Source organism: Xiphophorus maculatus, chromosome 7 (assembly GCF_002775205.1).
Source record: "Xiphophorus maculatus strain JP 163 A chromosome 7, X_maculatus-5.0-male, whole genome shotgun sequence".
Taxonomy (NCBI): Eukaryota; Metazoa; Chordata; class Actinopteri; order Cyprinodontiformes; family Poeciliidae; genus Xiphophorus; species Xiphophorus maculatus.
The window spans coordinates 10812229-10837605 of record NC_036449.1 but is presented as its reverse complement, the minus strand read 5'-3'; the positions used below and the strand labels follow the sequence as shown (position 1 = coordinate 10837605).

The following is a 25377-nucleotide window of genomic DNA, read 5'->3' as shown; positions in this document are numbered from 1 at the left end:
AACTCAGAGTCAGTCACGACCGCGCCGCTCGGCACCTTCTGAGAATTTGGCACTGGAAAAGTCTATCTTTTAAAGATACAAGGTAGAGCGGAGGACGGCTACTGGAAGTTATAAAAGGAGAAAAATGTTGAAGTGACATTTAAAACAAAGAGGAAGACTGAATTTGTCTGTGACCTATAAATGTGTGGCCAGACTTTTTCAAAGGAAAATGGATTGGGATTAAATGTAGATTCCTGTGCCAGGAAAGTCCTTGGCATGAATCCTCCACACAGCATCTTTTAGAAGTCTTTCAGAAGGCAAATACTGGGTCCTTGACCTAATTTAGGCTTGCCCATGCTTGAGTCCCATGCCTGAGGATGGGAAGAAACACACTGAGCACAATCGACCTAAACTTTTCTCTAAAAGGAGAATCTGGGACGGTGGCATGAAGAGGGGGAACCTATGTTTTACATGTCTGTGCATTCTGATCTAACAGAGAACGTAAGCATCCCGAGGAATACGCCCTGCCTTAAAAACTTTGGTGTGTGGCTGTAGGCGTGAAAACACATGTCTCTTTCTACACCCTATTAATAAATGTGTCCTTCACAATTTCCTTCGGTCCTTGTGTTTGCTCTGTCCTTTCATGCTTGTGTCATTCATGTATCCTTTCTTACTTCCGTCTTTGTGTCCTCCTCCAAAGACCCTTCTTTCATTTTGTCAAACACTTCCTCCATTCTTTCACTGTGTCCTGCTTTTCCTCTTCCTTGTGTCCTTCCTTTGCTTTTTTCCCCCTCATTTCCCTCTCCTTTCCTTCAATCCTTGAGATGGTCCTTTCCACCATTTTGTCTGTCCATCCTCCCTTCCTCCCATACTAGATTGTGTCCTCCCTCCCTTGAGACTTTCCCTTTATTCATTAAGTGTGTCCTTCCTTCCTTTATGAAGACATTCCTTCTTTCATTTGACCCTTTTTTCCTTCCCTTCTCCCTTCATTGTGTCCTTCCTTACTTCTATTATTGTGACATTCCTTCCTTCGTTGTTGCCTGTGTTGTTTCCAGGTTCCCTATTTATTCATAGTGACAGTAAATTGTCTATTTGAGAACGGGTGTAAAGGACTGAGAAGAGAGGAAATTTGAGTCTGGACAAGTATGAATTTTCTCCCCCCAAAAAATTGTTGGACCTCTGCGGCATGCACGCATCCACGCCGGCTGATCACAGCCATGGGACGATGATAAAAGCATTTCAAGGAGGGGAGACCTGCGCGAGCGTCACCTCTGTGTGATTTAATAACCTGCTTGCTGGAATAAACAGCGTCCAATTACGCCAGCGCCCGTCCCGTTAATGATGGAAAGACGAGCTCAGGGGGGGATGAGGTGGGGAGGCGGGTGGATTGGCGGAGAGGGGATATGAGGGGAGGGGGAAGGGGGGGTGGCCTTTTTAACGATAGTGTAGGGGGCTGTGAGGAGGAGAGAATGACGGGCGGCAGCTACAAAGTGCTCTAATTAGCATGATAATGATCTGCCATTAGAGTCCGCTGTGCTCTACAGCTGAGCACTACCCGAAGAGAGCAAGAGGGAGACAGAGAGGGGGAACGAAACAGAAGCGCGGAGTGGGCCGCAGATGATAAAAGTGAGGACATGAATAGAGGTGAGGACATAAAGGTGGAGGAATAGGCGGTGGATTGTGGCTCGCGATCGGAAAGGAAGAAAAGAGAGAGAGAGAGAGCGATTCTTGGTGATTAAAAACAGGGTGAAGGTGGGAATCAAAGCAGCAGCAGAAAGATGCTGATCCTCACGGATCGACAACGGGAGCATGCATGAAATACAGATGACCAGAGAGGTGCTGTGGATGGCATGAGCATGTCAGAAGATCATAATCAATAAGAACAGATACTATCTCTCGTCTCCCAGTGCTGCTTTTAAGAGAAGAATAAGGCCCAACTGAGAGGTTCAGTATAGAGGAGGCTTAACTGCAGCCATCAAGACTTTGGCTTTCCTGTTTAACGCAGCATATTACTGTAAAAAAATAAAATAAACTGTGGATACAAGCATAACAATTTGCATGCTCACCCCTCACCTCATATATTTTTCATATTTCTCACTAGCCACTTGAATTTCAGGATGACTGCCATTTTTCAAGATGGCCGCCATCCAATTATTGTCATAAAACTTTACCCATTTTGAAGACTTGGGTGAACTTTATGTCACATTTATTTTTTACTTTAGTCATCGTAGTCATGCAACCTTAAAATAATAAAACGTAGCAAAATCAGATGCTGAAACTGAGACGGTCTGAAAGTCTCACACCAGTTGACAATTGGATGGAGATGAAGATGTGCGGCAGACTCGGAGAAAGTCATCTTAATGGTTAGCGTTAACTTCCGCTAATTGTTCTACTGTATGTGTTAGCCTCTACTAATTTTTTATATGCTTAGTGGCTTAATGTTAATTTAATTTTTATGTGATCAGAAGAACAATCTTTTTTTTTCTTCAATAAACAAGCACCTGGGAACAAGTGTGCCAAGTTAGCGTCTTGTATCTGCATGTGAAACGTTTTGCTGAAATATTAGATTATTTGCTGCACTGGTTCATCCACTTAGACTTGAAAGCACAGCTGGAAAGAAGGAAAACAAAGGCAGGGTTTGTAAAGTGAACGCTGTGCCTTATTGGATGCAGTGTTGTATAGTTTCTTGCAAATGTATTCACACCACTTGAACTTTTCCACATGTTGCAACCACAAAGTTCAATGTAACTTATTGGGACTTTATCTTTTAGAGCAACAGAAAGTCGCATATAGTTGTCGAGTGCAAAATAAATTTAATTCAGACATCTTTATTCCAACACCCCTAAAAAAGTCCAGTGTGTACAACTGACATCACAAATCACTTAATAACTAAATCAGTGGAAAGAAGAAAACTATTGTTGAAATAAAGCCTTAAACCCTATGGATGGTGGAAAACAAAATTAACAACGTACATTACCCTGAACACACCATTCCCTTGGTGAAGCATGGTGGTGGTGACATTATGCTGTGAGGATACTGTTTTTTGGCAGATACAGGAAAGGTCAGAGAACTAAACACCGTAGCTAAACACTGGAAAATCCTGGAAGAAAACTTGTTAAAGGTTGTATAAAATTTGAGTATGGGCAGGAGGTTCACACTCAAAACATAGAACCAGAACTACAACGGAAAGGTTTAGATCAGATTCATGTGTTGGAACAGCCCAGTCAAAGTCTAGGCCTCATCTGATTGAAAATCTGCAGCAGAGGTTAAAAAGTGATGTACTCATAGTTTCACCATTCAATGTGACTGACTTTTAAACTTTGCACATAAAGAGGAAACATTTCGAACTCTACATATGCAAAAAAACAAACAAACACATACTCGAAATGACTTAATGCAATATTTTGTGATCGTCTATCACATAAAATCCCAATAAATGTGGCCATAGTTTCACTTTTTGGGTAATATTTGTATTGAAAACAATTGATTAAATAATATCACTCAAGTTAAGTCATCAATTTCTTGGAAGAGTTGAAGTAATTCATTGTAGTAAGCAAATACTCTTTAGGTCAAAAAATGGGTACAGACAGTTCTATTGCAGTATGTAATAGAACTAATTGATATGTAAAATTTGGTCAGAGATCCAGATCCCCTCTTGGTAATTTCTTTAAAAATGATTAAAAGTCAAATCTTCAGTTATATTATGGTAACAGCTGTAAAGTACATTTTATATCGGGTTTTTGCTTTTTCAACAAACTAGAAACAGAAGTCCCCTCTTGGCAGATTAGGCTGACAGTCCCCTGTTGGTAAGATAGGTGTGTATGTGTGCCCACAAAGTTTGTGATTGTAACATAATGCAACATGTCAACCTTTGGAATGTCTTGTAGTAATTGAGTGCCTATGTTTGGAAACACAAAAGTTAAAGTGTGTAGTGTAAATCTCTTGAACACACCTTAAGGCGTTGAAGGAAGTTCATTTAAAGCTGAAGTCTCAACATCACAACATGCTTAATATGTCCCAATCTGGGCTGAAGTATTTACTGAAATGGCAATGTTTCCATTTCCACAGCAATATAGTAAAGAGTTTTTCTTTTAAAAAGTCCAACTGATTCATTTGTGAATGTCATTTTCACAGCTGTATGTCAGTGGCACCGATGACACACACCAACTAGGGACTTCTTAAGAGCGGTGACTCAGCTAAGCTCCGGCGCTTCCATTTGCTGACTCAGCCCCTGAAACTCTGCACCTCCATCTCTCACACACACACCCATGCATATATACAGACACACACACACCAAACTGTCCTCTGCTTTTTATTCACCTTCCTTTTTCATCCCCTTTCACACCCTCCTCCTCCAAAGTTCCCCTGTCTCCTCTGTTCTGTCTGCGCGCTTCGCTGAGCTCTGATGAAGACACACTACGAAGCAAGGGGGGTACAGGGGGTACGAGGCGGGGTATGGGGGGGGCAGAAACGAGGACAATCTATTTCTCTCGCTCTCCCTCCTGTCCTGCTCCGCATCCGCACGTTCCTCCTCTCGTACTGAGTAATTCCCTGTCTCACTGACTGTATCCCGTATGCCATCCCTCCCACCTATTTCATTTTTCACCTTTAACACTGCACACTTTGCCCTCCCACATGCTGCTGGCAGGCTGTGTGTGTTTCCCCCCGCCCCCAGTCTTCTTGACGGGTGCTGCCTTGGCCTCTAATCTCCCGTCTGGTTTGATGTAATTAGAGCTAATGAAGATTCCCTGATCCTCCGAGTGCCGCGTCCCCCTGGGCCACAACAGCGCGGAAAAACCAGACAGAGCCGGGGAGCAGAGAGGAGCGCTGATAAAAGAGACACGAGCTCGCTTTAGCACGCCTGATAGCTGTGTGTTGTTCTCCGTTTGCCTGCCTGTGTGTGTGTGTGTATGTGTTCTTATTTGTTTTAAAAGATTGATTCCCTGCTGATGCTGCAAGCAGCAATGCGATTACCTTGGCTCGTAGAGGGGAGCCGTGCGCACGTGCGCGGATGTGTGTTTAAGTACGCGCACCGCGGGGATTGGCAGGGCACTCGCAGGCTTAGGACCAGCTGCAGAAGCAGCAGACAGGCGTAATCCGTCATAGCCGTCCTAAACAGTTAAAACCACAACGTAGCGGCTCCCACTAAATCGGACGGAGCGGAGGGAGACACACGTACTTCAAGGAGTCGGGGGTGGGCTCCCCTGACATGTAACCCTTCACATTTCCCTGCAGAGACAGCCCTTCTCTTCCCCCTGCTCCTCCCAGTCTCACCCCCACCCCCGTTACAGCTTTGGGGGGAAAAGCTTTGATGGCAGCGCTGAAAGGGTCTACTTACATCCCAAATCTCCAGGCTACGTGATCGTCTGTGATCCAGCTGGGGAGAAGAGAGAGAGAGAGAGAGAGAGAGAAACAGAGAGGGGAGAGCGATGAGTGGGCTGCGGGGAGAGCGGAAGGGGAGACTTGTGTGACTGCGGAGAGGAAAAAGCCGTGCAGCTGCAGCTATTAATAAGCGGAGAGTGGAAAGAGAGAGCCGAGCCCGGAGATTATACGGCTCTGTCCCAATTCTCATTCCGCCGCCTCCTCACCTTGGCCTCTTCCCACTTTCTTCCCCTCTCACAACCTTCCAGCAGATAGCTGACTATCATCAGATGCGTCGATAATTGGCAATTTTTTTTAAACTCCTACTTAAGGGAATCCAAAGATAGGACAAGGGCCTTAGCAAAAGGAGGAAACTCACCACCAGGCTCCTGCGAGGCCGTAGTAACCTTTCAGCAGCGGCAAAGAGGCCATGACCAGAGGTACCCCCCACGCCATCAGATGGTAAAACCTGACAAAAATCAGACATTTAACTTGTTACAAAAGCAGTTTCGTCCAAAATAATAACCTCAGGAAAATACAGTCCGAGTACAAATCAGTGTTTTTGTTCTTTAGTTCATCCCTTCTGTTGGCATTGCCATCAGGGTCATTTTTCACATGCCAACCAGCATCTATACAGCCAGACAGCCAATTACTCACACTGATATAAACTATAATTAGCCTAACTGTTGGGGACAAGATGATTTTCAGAGGATATCTTTGGATGAAAGAGGCAAACAGGGTGTGTTCTCACTCAGCAAGTCTTGGTGATGTATAGTCCCTTGCAAAAGTATTCACACTCTTCAAAATGTTTCACATTATTTTCATTTGGCAATCACCAACTTCAGTGTATTTCATTGGGTATTCCAATGATAGACCGAGAAGACATAGTGTGCAATTACGAAGTTGAGGAAAACGGAAAACTCATGCATGGCATTTCTTTATAGATTTGGCACGAATGTGAGCCTATACTTTGGAATACGTGCATCCACAGCTGCACAGCTTGAGGCAGACATTTTTGCCCGTTCTTCACAAAATAGCTACAGCTCAGTCTTGTTAGTTGGAAAGAATCTCTGAATATCACTTTCAAGTCTTTCTACAGAGTCTTAATTACATTTAGGTCCAATGTATACTTAGGTAGCCTGGCTAAAAAATAGCGCCTTGTTCGCCTGAGAGATTAAACACTCAGCTATTAAGAAACGATTGCTTGCTGGAGGCGTGGACTCTGTTGAAGTTTTAAACAACTGGATCCCTAATGTTTGACCATGACGCATGCAAAGTGCCCGCTTTGCTATGAAGCTTACCAGAAATTGCATGCGCTGTAAACAACCCCCCTCCACCACAAAGAGAGAAGTGCTGAGCCGAACAACATCTTTGACAGCAACAAGATGTCTTAAGCATTCCTCTTGGTCTGACTTTAATAGCTCAACATTTGTTCACTACCTCTGCTTTCATTGCCAATCTATACCCCTGACTAGCAGACTCTAATTCAAAAATAGCGCAGAAAATCAAAGTCACTGTTCACAAGTCTTCTTTCTGTTCGCCAATTGGTCCTACTGAAATTCTCCCAATTGGGAGAAATCTGACGGCGCACTGATGGAAGTTGATAATTGAGCAGAATTGCGTAGTAAGGCAATGGCCAGGCTAATGTTTAGGTCAAAACAGGAACATGCTCTGATCTAAACCAGTCCACTGAAGTTTAGGCTACAATTTTAGGGTAACTGTTCAGCCAAAAGGTGAACTTCCACCTCTAACAGCTTTTCTGAAAGGATCGTCATGTATTAAGCTTCATCCATCTCCCACTCAACTCTTAAAAGTGTATTGCTGCCACCACCATATTTCCCTGTGAAGACGATGTGTTCAGGGTGATGTGCAAAGTCAGTTTTTTGCCACACCTTGTGCTTTGTTTGAAGGTCAAGAAGTTTATTATGAATCTGACTAGAGCACTTCTCATACATCTTTCTGTCTTTTTCAGTTATATCCTTCTTCTTGATGTTCCATAACAGGTCAGATTTGTGAAATATAAAACTGTAATTGTCGTATTAACAGATTCATACACAACCTCCTCCAAAGTTGTCCTGAGATTCTTGGCTTCTTTGAATTGTCTGGCTAGTCAGTAAAGCTGGGCGGCCATTTTCTGGGTAGGTATAGCGCGTGCTATACTGTTTTTGTACTTGGATGAAGGACAAAACCGATATTGGACTTCGTTATACTAGTTTGCACTCCACACTTTTTAGACCGAATTATGGTCACAATTATGAGCTGCTTTGTCATGGTCAATCACATAAAGTCCTATTAAAATACTTAGACGTTTGTGGCTGTAATATAACATGAATGTAAAAACGTTCAAGATAAGAAATCTTAAAATGTGAGAACCAGTCTGCCTCTATCATGTAAAAGATTTTAGCTCTTTACTATTTTTAAGGGAAAAGGTTAAAGAGGCTGCAGAGACTCATAACTGAAATACAATAGCACCAGCCTTTCAAGTTGTCGGTGTAAGTAGGCGTGTGTGTGTGGGGGTGTGTGTGTCAGACAGACAAGGTGTGTGGCCCTGTGACTTGGGCGCCTGTGTTGGGAGTCGATACTTTATAGAGCGTACAGCGTCGCCTGGTCAATAGAGTGGAAGTCCTCCCCTGACTTGCTCCGAGTACGGTCAATCGAGCAGTAGTGACACGGCTGACACGCTTTCGATTCCCCTCGAGTGGTGTGCCAAACAGACACACACGTTCTGTCACTCTACGTCAGAGGGTCGAGCCGCGAGCCCCTCGAAGCCCTCCGCCTCCCTCTGACTGACAGCGCACAGCGCGCTCGGCAGGTGGAGGAGGAAAAGTGACGGCGGCGGGTTTAAATAGAGCACATCGGTGGGTGGGAGGGAATCCAGATGGAGGTTGTGTTTGGAACGAACATGAGAGGGCCTGGGAAGCAGTGGGAGGAAATGGGAAACATTTGGAGAAAGAAAGGCACACAGAAAAGAAATAATAAACAGAGAGTCAGGGAGGCGACGTGATGTATAAAAATGGGGAAATCTGTACCGCCAGCACATGGCTGCAATTCGGTGTGGGGGGAGGGAGCAGAGAAGGGTGGTTGTTAGGAAATCATTGTCGAGAGCTACTTCCTCGCCCCAACCCAACTTCACGAACACCTCACAGGGCCTTTGAGGAGGAGATGACGAGGTCCGAAGCTGCACACAACATGGGTTTAATGAGGCACAGCAGGACGGCACTGCGCAAAGCTTTACACACGCACACACACACGCCGCCCTCACAAGGCACAATCTCATTTCCCACCGCCTCGCACCACCTTTTCTCTCCCACTCCTCCGTCTTTAGCCATCTTTCTCTTCCCTCATCACACGCTCACTTTCCCTGGATTCCTACTTTTTTAGAGGCACATACACAGCTCTACCCTCGCACACACGATCCAACTCCCTACCCGCTCTTGCATCCGCTTCAATCATTCTTAGATCATAAAGCCTCCGTTCTCCGTCTCCTCTGGCGATTTGTTCATTCATAAACCATCGCGCTGAGCCGTCAACTGAGTCGAGCGATACTGTGGGTGTGAAAGCCAGAGCGCGGGGGGAAGGTTGGGTTAAAGAGGCCCGAGGGGTAATTGCGCATGCATGCAAAGCTGAACCCCACCTGCCAAAACACATAAACTTATCACAGGCTTCTTATGTATTATTCCTGCCATAATTCCACGCTTTTCCAGTCCATTTTAAGAATGTTTTTGAAGTGCGAATATAAAGGTTTGCTATGAACTCAAGACCGATCTTTTCTGCAGTGGTCAGAATTGGAATGACCAACTATCCAACCAACTTTGTTTGGTTGGTTGGATGGATGGATGGATGGATGGATGGATGGATGGATGGATGGATGGATGGATGGTTGGTTGGTTGGTTGGTAGTCAGTGATGGATGGAGGAAGGGATGGATGGATGGATAAAAGTCCATCCATCCATCCTTTATTTTTTCCACACTCCAGATCTGAATCATATTTCATACTCTCGACTCCGTGTCAGAACCCTGTTATCAAAGTTCGGTCAGCATACAGCAGCTCCACTGACGCCTCGTCTCTGACTCATCTGAACCTCAGTTTCCTTCACCCCCCCTCCTCCTCCTCCACATTGTGGCTGGACAAACAAATCTCCTCCCACCGTCCTCACTCTAGTGTTATAGGACATGTGTGGCTTTGAATCAAACTGATTCTCGCCTCCTACTTTGCCCTTCCAGGGCGCACATAAAGCCATCTACTCATGAGTTATATCACCATTATATTGTCCGGCTTATTACTAATCAATGCAGGAAAACTCCCATGGGTGGTGGTGGTAGGGAACCCACTCTAAAGCACATAAGGTGTCTTTTTACCCCAGCTGAAAGTAAAAACTTGTAATGAAGGTGGTTTGTTTTTTCTGCCTTTAATTTTCATACATTTTTAAATGTGTGCTTCTACCAACAGAGCTGGGCACTAAGTATGAAGATTGAGGGAAGATTACACAGACACACACACACACACACACACACCACCCCACACAAAGGCAAATTCACACTTTGCTGTGAAAAGAGCTCATGGGAGTATGAGCGACCACAACACGGAGCCAAAAAGCGTGAAGACGGCTGGGCACACACCACACACACACACCGAGACACACTTAACGGCTGACACTCACTCCCATTTCAATTAGAGTGTCAGCTGGCTGAAAGAGGAAGAAGAGGAGGCGGCGGAGGTAGGGGGAGGGGCCTATCTGAGCTCTGTGGGGAGACGCATGCTAATGCAGACCAAACACATGCACAAAACACAAACACATAAAGAAGGACGCACTTTAAACAAAACAGGAAACAAATACATGCAGAGTGGGAGACGAAGAAAGCGCCACTGGAAAGCAGATATGGAAATCATTCAGCGATTAATAACTGGTCAGTGACTTAATTCGTCTTTAATGGCTTTTCTGTCGAACGTTTTTCTCCCAGTTTTAAAATCAGCTTTAAAACATTAAAAAAATTGAATAGGTACTCTTAAAGCGATAGCGGGCCAAATTACTCACTTCTCATATCTGTTGGTGCTTATTTCCCTGACCAGGTTGAGATACAGGTTCAGGGTAATGAGGCAAACCCAGGCCAAGGCACTCCAGTCTGCAGAGAGAAAAACACCAAGGTCAAATTACAGCCCAGCTCGCCGCCACACACCGCGCACCTGCGGACGTGCATCCCAACACACACACAAACAAGCCTGTGTGTGACAGCATGTGTGCATGCATGTGGGCATGCATGCGTGCGCTCCACTTTTGATAAATGAAGGCCCATTCTGCAGTAATATGAGGGAAACCTGTAGCTTTGGGTGATGGATGAGAGGCGGGAGCTCACGGAGAGATAATGATGAACTGTGGAAACGCAGGAGGAGATAACAGGAGAGAGGAGGATGGGAGCGGGCGGGGAGACAGAGCGGACATGAGCGGAGGAGGAGGAACATTCAGTCAGATTGACGCCAATTTTAACGTGCGGGAACTATTCATACCATAACCCTTTTAGTCACGTACACATTTTATTGCTTTTTTAAAAATTATTATTCAGTTTGCCACAAGGAATGCACAAGACACAAGAAGCATGCAAGAAGGCACTCTGATCAATTTAGAACAAATCTGAACTTTTTAGTCAACATGCAAGTCAAGTCAAGTTTATTTATATACCACATTTCAGCAACAAGGTGGTTTAAAGCACCTTACATCATAAAAACATAATTCAGTCACCAATTATGAAACAAGCAATAAAAGTTGCATTTTGTCTAATGCCATCATCAAAATGATCAAGCAAATATACATCAAATATAGTTCTAGTTGTTATGAGTCAAAGGCAGCTCAAATAAGGCCCAAATAAGGTGGAATTTTCAATTTTGATTTAAAGGAGCTTGGCGTTTCAGCAGTTTTGTGGAAGTTTGTTCCAGATTTGTGGTGCACATGAACTGAATGCTGCTTCTGCATGGTTGTTTCTGGTTCTGGGGATGCAAAGCAGATGAGAACCAGAAGACCTGAGTGGTCAGGAAGGTTGATATCACCAACAACAACAAGACGTTAGTGTATTTTGTTGCCAAGTTGTTCAGTAATTTATAAACTAAGAAAAGTATTTTAAAGTTTATTCTCTGAGCTTCAGGAAGCCGGTGTGAGGATTTTAGAACTGGGTTGATGTGCTCTATCCTCCTGGTTTGGTTTAATATCTTTATGCAACTAAAGATATTAGTATTAGTATAGACTTTATGCAAAAAGTGAACACAGTAGCGACAGTGTCATGTTATGGGCATGTTTTCCTTCAGGAGGAGAAGCGAAGCCTGTCATTTTTGCATGCAAAAAGCTTTTACAGCCAGGCCAATTTCCTTCAACTTAAGAACTGCGTCCTACTTTGTGCTGCTATATCAAACAAAATCCCATTTAGATACACTAAAGTTTGTTGTACTGTGAAAAAATGAGCACTAAAACTTTTCCAAGTCATTGCATTCAGTACTAAAACCTTTTCTCTACCTTAATTTTTAGCCCCTTTAAAACAGTCAGTGTGTGCTTCTGTTTATCTGAATACAAGCAAGCACAACCATACGGTACAGCACCCACACTCTTCTTGCGCTTAAGGAGCATTTGAAATGAGCAATGTCTAAGCCAGAAGCGGTATTATCACAATAAGTCACAATTACTGTCATTGCAAATGTGCATTATGTAACCAGAAAGCAGCTGAAGTCTTTCTTTAGCTTAACGACGCCGAGCTCAGCCTCGCCACCTGTCCTTGTGCTGCCCTCCTCCCGCCGTCTTCCATCATTCCAAGCACATTTAATAACGTTTGGTCGTCAGAGTTTAAAAGCTGATTTGAGTTTTGCTTCTCCAGCTAGACTTGCTGATGTTCATGCCTCCAACTATCCCTCCAGCACCGACCCACTGGCTATTATGCTGCACGATTCAACAATCTCGGTTAATAGTCCTTCATGCCAATTAAGGCTAAAACCTGAAACGCCACTTGCGCAGACAGAAAAATGTTTTTCCTGGAAAATAAATTTGGCAAAAATTCAGAGACTTTAGTTCCACCTCTAAAGGTTCCAGGTAATTCTGAGTTACATAGCAACGTTCCACTCTGTCATTGAACAATAGCCGTCTCCTCATACACTGGATGATGATGAAGCACTGAAATGCCTCATTCAGGGCGTCTCAAGGTCTGACTCACCGTCGGTAAAGCAATTTCTGGCACAGCTGAGAGAACATTCCAGAGAAATGCTGGTTTAGCCACTTCCTTAATGTCAAATTTACTTGAATTTTTTTAAGAACATAAAAATGTTGGAAATGTTGCACACATCAAAATGCCAGGCCAGCAAAGGGAAGGCACTTCTTAGTGTACTCTGATCATCTTTAAACAACACTAATGATCTAGCAGTTGGCTAAAGCACGCGTTTTCTTTTCTCAAATCTAAGTCTTAGTTTTCTAGCAACTTTTCATGTTTAAATGGGTTTTTTTAATGCAAGCCTAACATCACAGCATGTTACAGAAATGTGCACACTAATTGCGATCCTTAAAAACAACAACAACAGCACGTATTACCTTAGTTTTCCAAGAATGAGAACAACAACAAAACTAGGTGTGAGCTGGATACCATAGTCTAAAAAAAAAAGAAGAAAAAAATGGCAAAAAATTTCCATCATGCTACACCACGTAGACCAGAGATCTCACTGTCTGTACTGAAGTGCCTGTTGCTGCACACTGCCTGTGAGATTCCTACACAACATATTCTGCCTTTTTCCCAAGTTCACAGAAAAACATGGCTGCTTGCTGATATTTTCCATCATAAAAAAACATCTATAGTCATGGTGTGAAAATTTAAGGCAGAGTTGCAGATCAATCTCTTAAGGAACAGCATTTTAAAACAATAGTTGTCCAGCTTCAAGGAGCAGGTCTGTGCAGGCTTGCTACCTGACTAATTAACCAGCTGCCATCAAAATTGACATCAGTAAAGTGTTACTTTATAAAGAGCAGAATGGCAAGATTTTATTATATTATAATAACTGTGAATGAATACGTTACATTTTTTCAGCAGAAGTAGGAATTTTTTTTTTTTACTCTCCTTTAAATAAAAGCATTTAGTTCACATTATACAAGTTGAGTTTAAAATGGTTGTAAAAACCGCATTACCGTGAAACTTTTTTTTTCTTATAGTTTTTAAACCGTGAGAATCTCATTCTGGCTCATGCCTTGACATGACACCATAATACTTGATAAGAGCCTGCCAAGAAAGCAGTAATATCGAATGACTGCAGAGGAAAGCACTTGTAAACCTATTGAACAGTCAATTTTATAATCATGAGAAGTTGCCCTTCTGTCACCATTATCAACTTGCAATCACTACCATATTATTGTGCACAACTATATGCAGCCTAGAAACTACATCTGAAATCCCTCACGAAACTCAGAAAGTCGTCATGGAGTTGTATTGAAAGAAAATTATTTTGTAATAAAACTTTACGCAATGACTGCTTGATGTGATGTGCTAAACAACATGAGACTACGTGAGACTTAAATTTAAGCAAAAAGAGGTCAACTGTTCAGAAGGTAAAACTGAATTGTGTGAAATCTTTATAAATAATCTGTATCTTACCAGAGACACTTTTTAATAATTTATTTTCTGTTAAGTTTCTGAGTTCCTGTTTGTTTTAGATAGTGTGTAATTTGCTGCTGACTAAGCCATCATAAATCATTAAATAACGAGGAAAAAATGACATGGTTGTCCACTGCATTCATCCCTGCACCACTCAATAGGCCCATGGTAACATTGGAGGTTCTGCAGAGATCCACCGCTCAGGTGGACGTTTCTGTCAACAGGGAGGCTATGCACTCCGCATATCGGGCTTTCATAGAAGAGTGGTCCAGTTTGCAGTTTACCACAGGTCAAGGGAGGCAGCAAACATGCGAAAGAAAGTGCTTTGGTCTAAATACAAAATGCCACATTAACACTGCACTTCACCCTGAACAAACTATCTACAGAGTGACGGATATATCAGGCTGTCTGGCTGGAGTCAAATAAAGGACAATACTGAAAGAAAACCTCTTGGATGCAGCAAAAAACTTGAGAATGAAAGGAAGTTCAGACCTCAATTCAACCCACGTGAGTATCTGCGACAAGACTTGGTACAGACATACCCCAAAAGACTTGCAGCTGTAACTGCGGCACAACGTGAATCCACAAAGCCTCGACTCACTGGGCTGCATGCACCTTCTTTGTAAAGGGATTTCTGAAAACGATGTATCTATTTTCTTCCAATTTAAAGTCATGCACGACTTTGTCTTGATCTCCGCCATAAAATTCGCAATAAAATACATTAAAGTTTACCGCTGTTATGTGACAGGCTGCGGAAAAGTTCAAGGGGGCGATGAATCATCCTGCAAGAAACGCTACAGTTTTATTGATACCATTATCCTCCTCTGCCTTTTGAAAGACTAACCAGCTTAAATTTGGGTTTACATCTAAAACTGTTCTTTGTTTTGTTGTTGCTGGAGCCACCCTTTTCAGATTTGTTGTCCGTAAACATCAAATCAATCAGACATAACGCCGACAGCAATAGATCGGAAAGTGGACATGTCGTGCCCAAATGTAAGACCAAAATTTAGTTTTCACTAGATTGCTAGGTTGGTGCTTCTCATGCTATAAGCTACCAAGAATTTTGTCCAAAATAGTGTTATGAAGTTAAACCAGAGTCTTCAACTGAAACCATCAGTTTATTATGTAATAAACTCACACAATGACCTGCATCATTTCTGGAAGCAACTCCCAACTTGTTTAGGCACATTTTGCTCAGGAGCGATAAAAAGGAAATGACAAAGCAATATTATTTGCTGAGGTGATGCATGAGCTCGGCATCAGACGTGTGTTAGATCGCAGCTATTTTCTCCGCTCCTCGCTCGGCTCGTGCAAGCCGTGCCAGCGAGCAATTAATTTAAGTCTACCTTACCGAAGTATGTCAGCCACCAGGCCTGGAAGTTGCAGAGAGATCCCTTCGGATGGGTTTCGCCCTGGAGAACGAGCGAGAAGTAGCATGGGAAAGCATTTAAAAAAAGGCTCAGCCACAGTCTGCGTTGAGTGTAACAGACAAGAGTAACTCACCATGACATATGCTACGCTGTCGAAGAAGGCGGCTACAGTCAGGCTGAGAATCATCTTCTGTGGCGTGAAAATTTAAGAGAAAGACATGAAGAAGGAATTTCAAATGTAACACCCTGAGTGAAAATGCCCGAGTGCATTTATGTTCGCGTAAGGAGGACGACAAATTATAGCTGGAATGATTTCTAATGCAGCCGACAGCTCGGCGTAGCTGCGTTTCTACTCATTTTTCATATAAAAATCCCATACTTTTAAAAGAATCATATTTGCCGACTTTTCTGTCCATTTTCTTTTACCACTTTCAATTTGTAAGGTATAAGCACAGAAGTTCCCGATGAATTTTCTGCTGGGACTGCAGCCTGACTTCTGCCTCTGACTGTAAATGTGTCTGCATGCATGAATTGTCCAAATTCCCTTAACCTTGCAGGAAGAGGTTGCCAATCTTGAGCAGTCTTTGGGCGAGAAACGGGATGCACACTGAACAAGTTCGCAGTCCATCACAGGGCCTTGACCCACACACAATTAAGGGCATTTTAGAAAGACTAATTACCACCTCACATTCTGTATATTGTTATTTTGGAGGAAGCCGGAGTGCGCAGAGAACACGCAGCCGCAGCGAGAACCTACAACCTCCATGCAGAGCCCAGATGCATTAAAACACACAGCACTGTTGCTGTGAAGCAACAGTGCTCCCCCACGTTTAAATACAGAATCTGCAAAAAGGTGAAGGACGGATGGATGGATGAATGGATGGTTGAATAGACAATTAAAATGAATGAATGGATAGTTGGACGGAAAGAAGGTCAGAAGGAAGAATTGATTCGAAATGGTTGGACAGTTGGCTGGATAGTTGGTTTTACGGGTGGACAGACAGACTGTTTATGATACTACAGGATATGCTCCGTACTTGTCCAGGAAGTCTGCTGAATGCCATCTCCGTGACAACGCTGGAAAATTATCACAGCAGACGCACTTCTCCTGTTTCCTCTCTGAAATTGTTCATTTTATGTAAAACAAATCAATAATCCGCAGACTACAGGAACCATGGTACACACCACTCATATTTCCCTGCAGTGGCGGTAATAATCTGCGGCTGCACACAGCGAGAGAAACACGCGCGTGCACACACACACACACACACACACACACACACACACACACACACACACACAGAGCCCTTTATCAATTCATGTCTTGCAGTGACCCTGCCAAGGCTACGGGAAGGGGGTGGGGGAGGGATGGGAAGACACAATAAGCGCGCAGGAGGGCCTTGAGAGCACTAAAGACTACTGACTGACAGATAACCTTTTCAGAGAGGATGCAAGTAAGGAGAAGGTTTATGTTGTATAAGAAGAGGAGGAGGAATGAGATGTGGGGGAGGGGAAGCGTAGGGGGACGCGAGGTCGCTCTCAGCAATGTAGTCCGGAGGTAATGGGTTTCCGTCGGAGAGCTTCACGCTAAACTGTCATTTACTTCAGATTACAAGGATAGCGTGCCGCGCGGCTAAACCAGACGGACCCGCCGGACCGGGTTCAGAAAACACAAAATCATCCTGAAGCTGTACGCTCATAGCAACACCGCAAACAAACTCTCTATGAAAGCTAAATCCCTTCAATATAAAGAAGAGGGACTCGGAAGCAGGAGAGTGAAAAGGTGGGGGAAGAAATCCATAAATATTACGTTTATTTAAACAGCTTCGCTTGAAGAGAGGGGAGGGATGTTGGGGGAATTAAAAAAAAAAGAAGCTCGGGACGGCAGTCGCTATCACAGAATGACCGTGAGTCAATTAACACCCCCCGATTCATTAATCTGTGCATTTTAATTGGGTTCAATTACGCCAAGATTTACCATGGCTAATTGAACAGATTTCCAGTGGAAATGGAGCAAACAGGAAAAAAAAAAAAAAAAAGAACCGTCGGAGAGGCAGCGTGCAGTGTAGTGCAAATTTACCTGAGCCAAGGACTGATAGCGTCGGAGCAGCCAGATTACAAACAGCATGAAAACACTGAGGAGAGGAAGAAAAGAAAACTATAATGAGATTCACACACTGCAGTATTAAACTTCTACTTAATTTAATAATAACTTTTAAAGTAAGGGTTTTATAAATAATTTTGCTCTGGACTGGGACTTCCAGAGCGCCAAAATTAATCTTATATTTTCAACTTAATCAAGAAAACAGAGAGGAGCCCCCTCCATGAGCATTTTATGCATTATTAAGTTAATGCCACACCTGACGGCGCTGGGTGTGGCGCATACACAGCACCCCCAGTCCTCCAGAAATCAATCAACCGCGTTAAGATTTAAAAAGAGCTAAACGCTTTATGAATATCGAATTTATGACATGATTAGTATAAAGGTTAAAACTTGGTTGTAAAGGTTAATGTCATGATTAACTGTTCCATCCGGCCCACCACACCTCAGATCTATAACACAAATCTCATCCGAGCTCATTGGATGTTATCCGGTTCTTTAGGTTATTTTCGTGCAAATGCACAACCGATTAAGTATAGGATGTTTCCAGGCACCTCAGATGTTAGGCTTTAAGCCTGAATGAACAAAATTTTTTTTAATTGTTCTTTTCGTTAAGACTTCTTTTTTTCCCCCAAAACTTTATTTACCTTGTTACTTTTTACTGCTTATTTGTTGCAGTGCAGCCTGAAGTTGTAGTAAATTGGCTGCAATATGAGTCGTTTACAGCTGGTGTTACTGAAACTTGCAAACTACGGTGTATGCTCCCTTTAAGAATGACATCAATTATTGCCGAGATGACACAATTTATTTACAACGGCCAAGACAGGTGCTGCCATGTCCTTAATGAGCACCGACAATTATCACTCAACCACTTATAACCACTAACTCCTCTTTGTTATTTTGTTCTTAATTGTCTCTTTTATTGGCACCCATGGTTAACATGTTAGGGCCTGTAAATAAATGAATGTTCGATTGCAACAGCATAATCTCGCACTGACAATTTTGGAATAATCCAACATTAATTTGAGTGGCAAGAAAATATCATGTGAAGAAATAATTGTTTTGCTCTTAATATTTTTCACACCTCCTTTGCCAATTAGCCTGCCCTTAGTGTATAGAATCAGTGGCCTTAGCATTTCACAAGCCTGGCCTGCGCCTCTTTGGAGAATGTGACCAAGATGGCCACCGAAGAAGATTGTTTTTGCCTGGTAAACCATTTCTCTGTCAGTCTGTCAATCTGTTTGCATCGTTATTTTTTGGAAGACAGATCAAATGATGACTCTTTTTTAATTTTGTGGTGGACTCCACCAGATTGTTATGAAAAATGTTGTGGCATTTCAAAACATATAATGTATACATTAATACTGAATAAGTTAGAATATGCTTTCTGATAAGGCTCATTTGTCAAATTGAAGCATATTTTGCAAAGAACAACCTTTAAGATGGTATTAAGGATATGTTTCAATAAGTCCACTTTTTATTACTAAAAAAAAATTGTTTCATATTTTCATTAACTGCAAGTAGAAAATTTTCATAATGAACAGAAACAACTCTATTTAAAGTGTTTCACTTAGTGCTAAAGTTCTTGAAATAAATAGATTTTTCAATAATATAATTTATTTAATGGACTTGTAAAATGTTTTCAGAAACACTGCATGGTTTTCTGATACGGTGCCGCCCTAATGTTGGCAGATGAATGCAATTCACATACAACTAATTTCAGAGTCTCAATTACAGATTTAACATATCTGTTTACTACACATGCGAAATATGAGGTCCTTTATTTTTCTTTAGGAAGGAAAACTCAACAGCTCATTTAAGAAACACAGCTCAAAAGGTAAGAACATTTTGTTTGCCTGATTATTGCTTTGCAGTAGCAATGCTTCTTGTTAAAAATAATGTACCATTTAAAAGCCTGTTTATTTCCCTTTAAACAGCAGCACATTGTTAAAAAAAAAAAAAGCATTTCTGGTTCGAGAAGCAAAACTGTGCATAAGGGTTTTACCCATAAAAGCATCACAACCTATTCTGTTACTGACTCTTTTTTGACGCTTGTTAATTGGATCAGACAGATAAAGTTGGACAAACTATTTATTTAGCAAACAGGAGGTATTGTATTGCTTTGGAGAACCGCACACAACCACAATAGCCTGGCACCTTCTCTTTACGATGGTCACCAGATTGGTGACCATCGTCACTGTGGGATGGCATCCCTTTTTTCAACCAGCATTTAGGATGTGTTACTCTGACACAAACAGTCAAACTCAGAGATCCAGACTTCATCACGGCAGTGAAAGCAAGACTGCAGTCCATCGTCTCAACTCCCAAATTCTGGATGGAGTCTCTGATACTCCCTGCTACAGGAAGGAAAGCGTTGTGACTTCTAGAGAGAAATAGTTCAGTCGCTAAGAGCTGCGATGTGAGATTACAGTGGCCGAGGGAAGTCATCTGAACATTTCTCTGCATTGTGATTCCCTCAAATTAGGGCTGGGCGATAAATGGGTTTTATCGATTAATCAAATTTTTGTTTTTTTTAAAATGTTTGGAAAATTTGGATTTTATTTGAGCGGTCCTTGGGTTTCAATAGTTCAGAGTGATATCAGCACACCCAGGGCGGCCATCTTGGTTGACAAGCAGGCTTACAGCTTCTATTACTTGGACTTTGAATTCAAGCCAACTCTACCACAAGGTATAAGGGTCAGGCTAAGATGTGTTTTTAACAAAAATAAAAAGTCCTAATGTTTCTGGAATATATTAAAGTGTTAATATTACGAGAATAAAGTCTTAATATTAGTAGAATGAAACAGTAATCTCATGAGAACTCTAACACAAAAAATAAAAAATTAATTGTCCAAGCATTTTTTTGTTTTTACTGAAACAACTTTATTCTCATAATTTTAAGATGTTCTTCTGGTAAAATTGCATCCATCTTTATGCTGCTAATGATATGACTATATTGTCATAATTAAAAAAAAAAAAACAAATCTCATACTCTGGCCCTAATACTCTACCGTACAATTCACAGAAGGGATGATTTAATGGGATGATGGAGCCACTTTTTGAAAATATTCCTTGTCATTTGTAATTTCTTCTTTAGAGAATAAAAAATTATTAAAATCAAAAATCAGACCTGGTGTAAAACAATTGAAGATTTTATTCTGAAGTCATTTTGCCCAACCTTATGTCGATTGCTTATGTTTCCAGTAAGGAAGATGCCTCCCCACAATATCCCACTGCCTCCATCGAGACCTACTCGGTATTGGCAAATAGAATTTGACAAGTTGTTAGTGGGCACAACCCCCTCTGCTGATTAACCCATTACAAATGTTGAACCATTTAAAGGGAAATAAACAGGCTTTCTAAATTGGGAAAACACAAATCCCCTTTACATTTCATGCTCAGCTAATTTGATAGAATAAAAGACAGGGAAATATTCACCATCCGATTAAGGAGAAGGTTCCTGTGGCTCGTTTTACTGATAAAATCACCGCCTGTGAAACAGAAACAATTGATTAGTCCATGGCTCACGACATATTAAAATGGTTGGCACACTTAACCGTGTGTTTTGCAATTTGTTTCAGGTAAAGCCCTCTGGAAACATATTCGGAAGTGCGGAGAAAATGCTGTGCTATCATCATAATAATCACGAGCTTAAACGCCAACAGGACGACAAGACTGCCATTTGTTCCAGCTTACCTGTGTGTGTGTGTGTGTTTGTGTATGTGTATGCAAACACACCAGAGACTGGGGAGGGATTGCAAAATTTAATTTGCACTCAGAGTACTCCAGCTCACTAAACATAAACAGCTGCAATGTACTGACACCTGAGACGTGTACTCAAAGGTGTTCGCGGATGTCACATCCACACGAATCCGACCTATTTTGCCAGGCAGCAAACAAAGAGGGGGGATGTGGGAAGGGGGTGCTGGTTAGTGACAGCTGAGAGACACACGACGTACAGACGCAGGCAGATGTGATAATGAGCAGAGCTAGGGACCAGACGCTCTGCATGTTTGCTAAACTCAGAGGATAGTGGCGCGCCGAAATGAAAGGAAAAGCACCGAGGAATGAAGAGAATGAGAAAGCTGCTACTCAGTCCGGCGGGCTTCGGGGAAAATGAAAAGGCCAGCAGACGTCTCGCATGCAAAGCAGAGAAGGGCATGCCCACGCGCTCAGATCTGGAACGTCGCTGTTATTGTGTTACACACGGTTAGCAGCAGTATGGGAGGAAAGCCGCATCGTCAACAAGCAAACAAAAAGGAAAACATCCTTCGATCACTTTGATAATCTATATAAAGGCCGGGGGGAAAAAGCATTATTGCAACATGTTGCTGTTTTTACAAAACATCTATCTATTGAATAATTGAAACATCTTCCATATTTAGGGATGCACCGATTCGATATTAATATTGGTATCGGTCCCAATGTTGGAGAAGATTTCAGAATGGGGATCGGTGGCATCATGCCAGATCCATAATCCAAAATCTTATAAGATCTATTCAGTTTAATTCTATGCTTTGTGCTCTGAGCGACATCATGGTATAAAGTTATTTATTTTACATGTTTAACCAAGATAAGTCAATCTATTGTTTTTGTCAATTTCAGTTTTTTTATAATTAGTTTCACATTCGCTGCTATACTCCTAATTGCACTGACTGAACAAATTAAAGCTGTGTTCTTTTTACATGTTTGACCAAGCTTATGAAGCTACTGGTGTATTTAAGCGTGCTGTACTGGTGCAGAGTTATCAAATACATTTGTAATTTACTACATTTATGTATGTGTTAAAAAAGAGATGTTTTGAGTCAATTCAGCACTGTTTTTCTGTATTGGATTGGTATCAGCTGATACTAAACCTCAGATATCTGTATCGGTATCGAACATGAAAAAAGTGATTTGGTGCATTCCCAGTAAGTATGGAGGGTTTGCTGGTACCAGGGGTTACCAGGTTACATTTTTAAAACTACCTTAAAAAAAAGGGCTGCTTAACAAAACTGATCAAAACTCAAATGAATTATTTCGAAGTCAGTTCACTAAGTGACTCGGTCCAGATAACTCAGTGATGTTGGGCTACTGTGTGTGCCCCACACATACAGTGTGGGGCACACACCATCCCACCTCATGATGGTAATGTGATACATCTACGAGGCATTTACTGTTTACTGTCTGATGGCCTTCACTGTCTGTGTTGTGTGTACTTTTTTTAATACACCAACTTCAAGAAAGTCTAATATTTACATAAGAGTTGCAGGAGTGTTTTTCTATCAAACTGAACCAAAATCCTTTCTAATGGCTGTTTAAAAAAATTGTCAGCATATCTATGCACAGTAAAGTATTATTTAATTCAAGTAGCAGTTACCCGGCAGCCATGACAGAGGAACTCTTAATTCTGATGTAAGACATCACTTATACTGCCGCTCAGAAGTTTACATACATTTGTATGTTTAAAACAAGAACTGGGAATGCAAGTTTAAATGTATTGTGAATTTTCTCTGATCCAAGCAATGCTGAACTACTAATATTTACATACAACCCCAAATATATATTCGGGTAAACATTTCTTGGAAAGTCACAGAGAAACCAGATGCTATTTGTAAACTTCAACAAGCTTAAGTAATAGATCTGGCTGGATATTTAGAGTCCTCCTTCATCATCCCTCCGAACCCTTGTGCAATGATATTCCTGGAAGCAAGAATAAAGATCATCTGCTTGCTGGTCCCTCCACCGTGCTTGATATATAAGGCCTCTCTCAATTTGATTCCTCAGAATCTACTACATTTACTTGTGGCCAAAAACCTCAATATTTGTCTCTTGTAAACAATACAGTTTTATCTGGGAGACGTTTGGCTTGTCCATGAAGGTAGCTGCAAAATTTCAGTCATGCTTAAGGCTTTTTTCTAGCTTAGTACCATCAGAGTCCATGTTGATGTAACAGCTGCTTTACTGAAGACAGCAGCACTTTAGCAACTTTCAGTTCGCAATAGGCTTTAGTAGTTCTTAGGTTGTTCCTGAACATCCTAAGTGATTTTCTTGTTTGTCTGTCTGGGTCGGTTAGTTAATACCTGGAGAAGTTGATCATTTGAAAAAAAAGACATTAATCTGTCAAACCCATCAAAACTGGATTTGGAATGCTTCCTGAAAGGCCTGCTTAAAGCCGCAACCCCAGTAGAATATGCTAGAATGGCACGTCGGTGCCAGAAAACCAACCCATTTATATGACTGCTACCATATCTGATCATTAAAGTTCAAATATCCATCCAGAATTATGACAGATACTCATGATGGCAATAATAATACTTATTACTGTACTAAAATATTATTAATATCATTATTATCGTTAAAATGGTAAATTTAGTTTTGAAACAGCGTGGATTAGGAAAAAAAATCCTAAATAAGTTAAAAATAGTGCAACCTATTCTTGTATTTCAGTTTTAATGAAGTTTTATGAAAAATAAAGTCAAAATGAAATGCCCAAATTAATGGTGATGACTGTGATGTTCTGACAGGAACTGCATTTGTGAAAGAGCTTCACACAGCTAATGCAATGAATTCAAACTCTCAGTTGTGGGAAATACAGAACTAAATTTCTGTGTCATCATGTCTCTTGAACATATATAACATCATTCACTTCCTGATGCTAATGAGGTGTTAGTTATAGCTCCATTTACAGTATTAGTTTGTTTTGTAGCCCGTGTTTGCTGGGTATTTTTACAGATCGACGTCTTTTCGGGGTTAATAAACCTATACCTGAAAACTGGCGCTGATTCAGTGGGATTCCTATGAGCAACGGTGAAATGATGCTAATTATTCAGGATGCCTGGCAGCTCACTGCTATTATTAGCATGAGAAAACATGCAGTTATCAAGCTCCGTTCATCAATTGGCCAACTGATAATCACTGACCCCCCCCCCCCCCCCCAAAAAAACATAATTGATAAATAATACTCATGTTAATAATAACAATAATTTTCTACTACAAACTGACAAGCAACGTGATTATGTGGCTAATTAGCTCCAAAGCTAAAGCTGCTGCTGCTACTCTTAACTCTTTCTACTTACACATCGATTGTCCTTTGAGGAGGAGTTAAAAAACATGCAGCGTGACTCGTTAATGAAACTCCGAGAGTCCATTTTAAGATAACACGTCCTTAAAATAGATATTTCTGCTCAGCTTGTTATGGTTTGGTTGTAGCTTTCCTTTTACTTCCTGTTACTACCGTGCGCGAGAAGGGACACAAAGGGTAACTCCGATGAAACCCTGTGACATGAGGGGGAAAAAATGTTTTGGAAGTTCAAACATGCTTGACATATTTTTGGGTTCTTTTGAAATTCCACTCAGAGGAAAACATTTTATATATTCAGCATTTAAGTATAGAAACTTACGTTTTTTAATAAAATTGTCCTAAGAATCCTAACCTAAAGAATTTGTAACCCTTGAGCTTTTTCAAATGTAATTATGTTACAAACATAAATATTAATGCATTTTATTGGGATCTTATGTGATAGAGTACTTTTGAATAGGTCTGCACCAATTTTGTACATGTGGAGACTGAAATTCTGGGTCTCACAAAATGGATTGAATTCCTTTGGCTGTATGTTTCGGTTTTACCTCCCAAAAATGTTTTCCTTTTCCAGAATTGCCTTCAATTGAGCTAGGCCTATATGCATGATCCTGCCACCAGTACCTTTCATGAAATTTGTGGTATCTCCAGGGCTCCTACCACATATAGAATGTTAGCTTAGTTTTATCTCTCTTATGAGAGCAACTTCACCAACATGTTTGCTGTGGTTTGTGAAAAACTCCAAAGGCGACATTTACGACTTTCTTTCAACAACTGCTTTCTCTTTGCCATTTTTTCTTTATCACGTAAAATCTTGCCAGCGACGTAACCAGAATTACGGAGCGCACGACTAAAAGTTAAACATCAACCAATTCTCCAATCTTAGCTGTGGA

General features: G+C 41.6%; 1 protein-coding gene across 2 annotated transcripts in view; it reads right to left on the bottom strand.

Moving 5' to 3' along the window:
* Window positions 1-24638, bottom strand: part of LOC111609197 (cyclic AMP receptor-like protein A) — a 73593-nt gene extending 48955 nt beyond the window's left edge. The window contains exons 1-8 of one of the 2 annotated variants that reach the window (XM_023336221.1): window positions 24483-24638; window positions 20863-20915; window positions 17404-17458; window positions 15457-15513; window positions 15305-15365; window positions 10377-10464; window positions 5720-5809; window positions 5318-5356 (exon numbers count right to left, since the gene is read on the bottom strand). In XM_023336221.1, coding sequence (XP_023191989.1) covers window positions 5318-5356; window positions 5720-5809; window positions 10377-10464; window positions 15305-15365; window positions 15457-15513; window positions 17404-17458; window positions 20863-20915; window positions 24483-24554 — 515 coding nt within the window. In that variant the 5' untranslated portion in view covers window positions 24555-24638. The remainder of the gene's footprint in view (window positions 1-5317; window positions 5357-5719; window positions 5810-10376; window positions 10465-15304; window positions 15366-15456; window positions 15514-17403; window positions 17459-20862; window positions 20916-24482) is intronic. The other variant, XM_023336222.1, reaches the window with a different exon arrangement.
* Window positions 24639-25377: the final 739 nt, after the last annotated feature.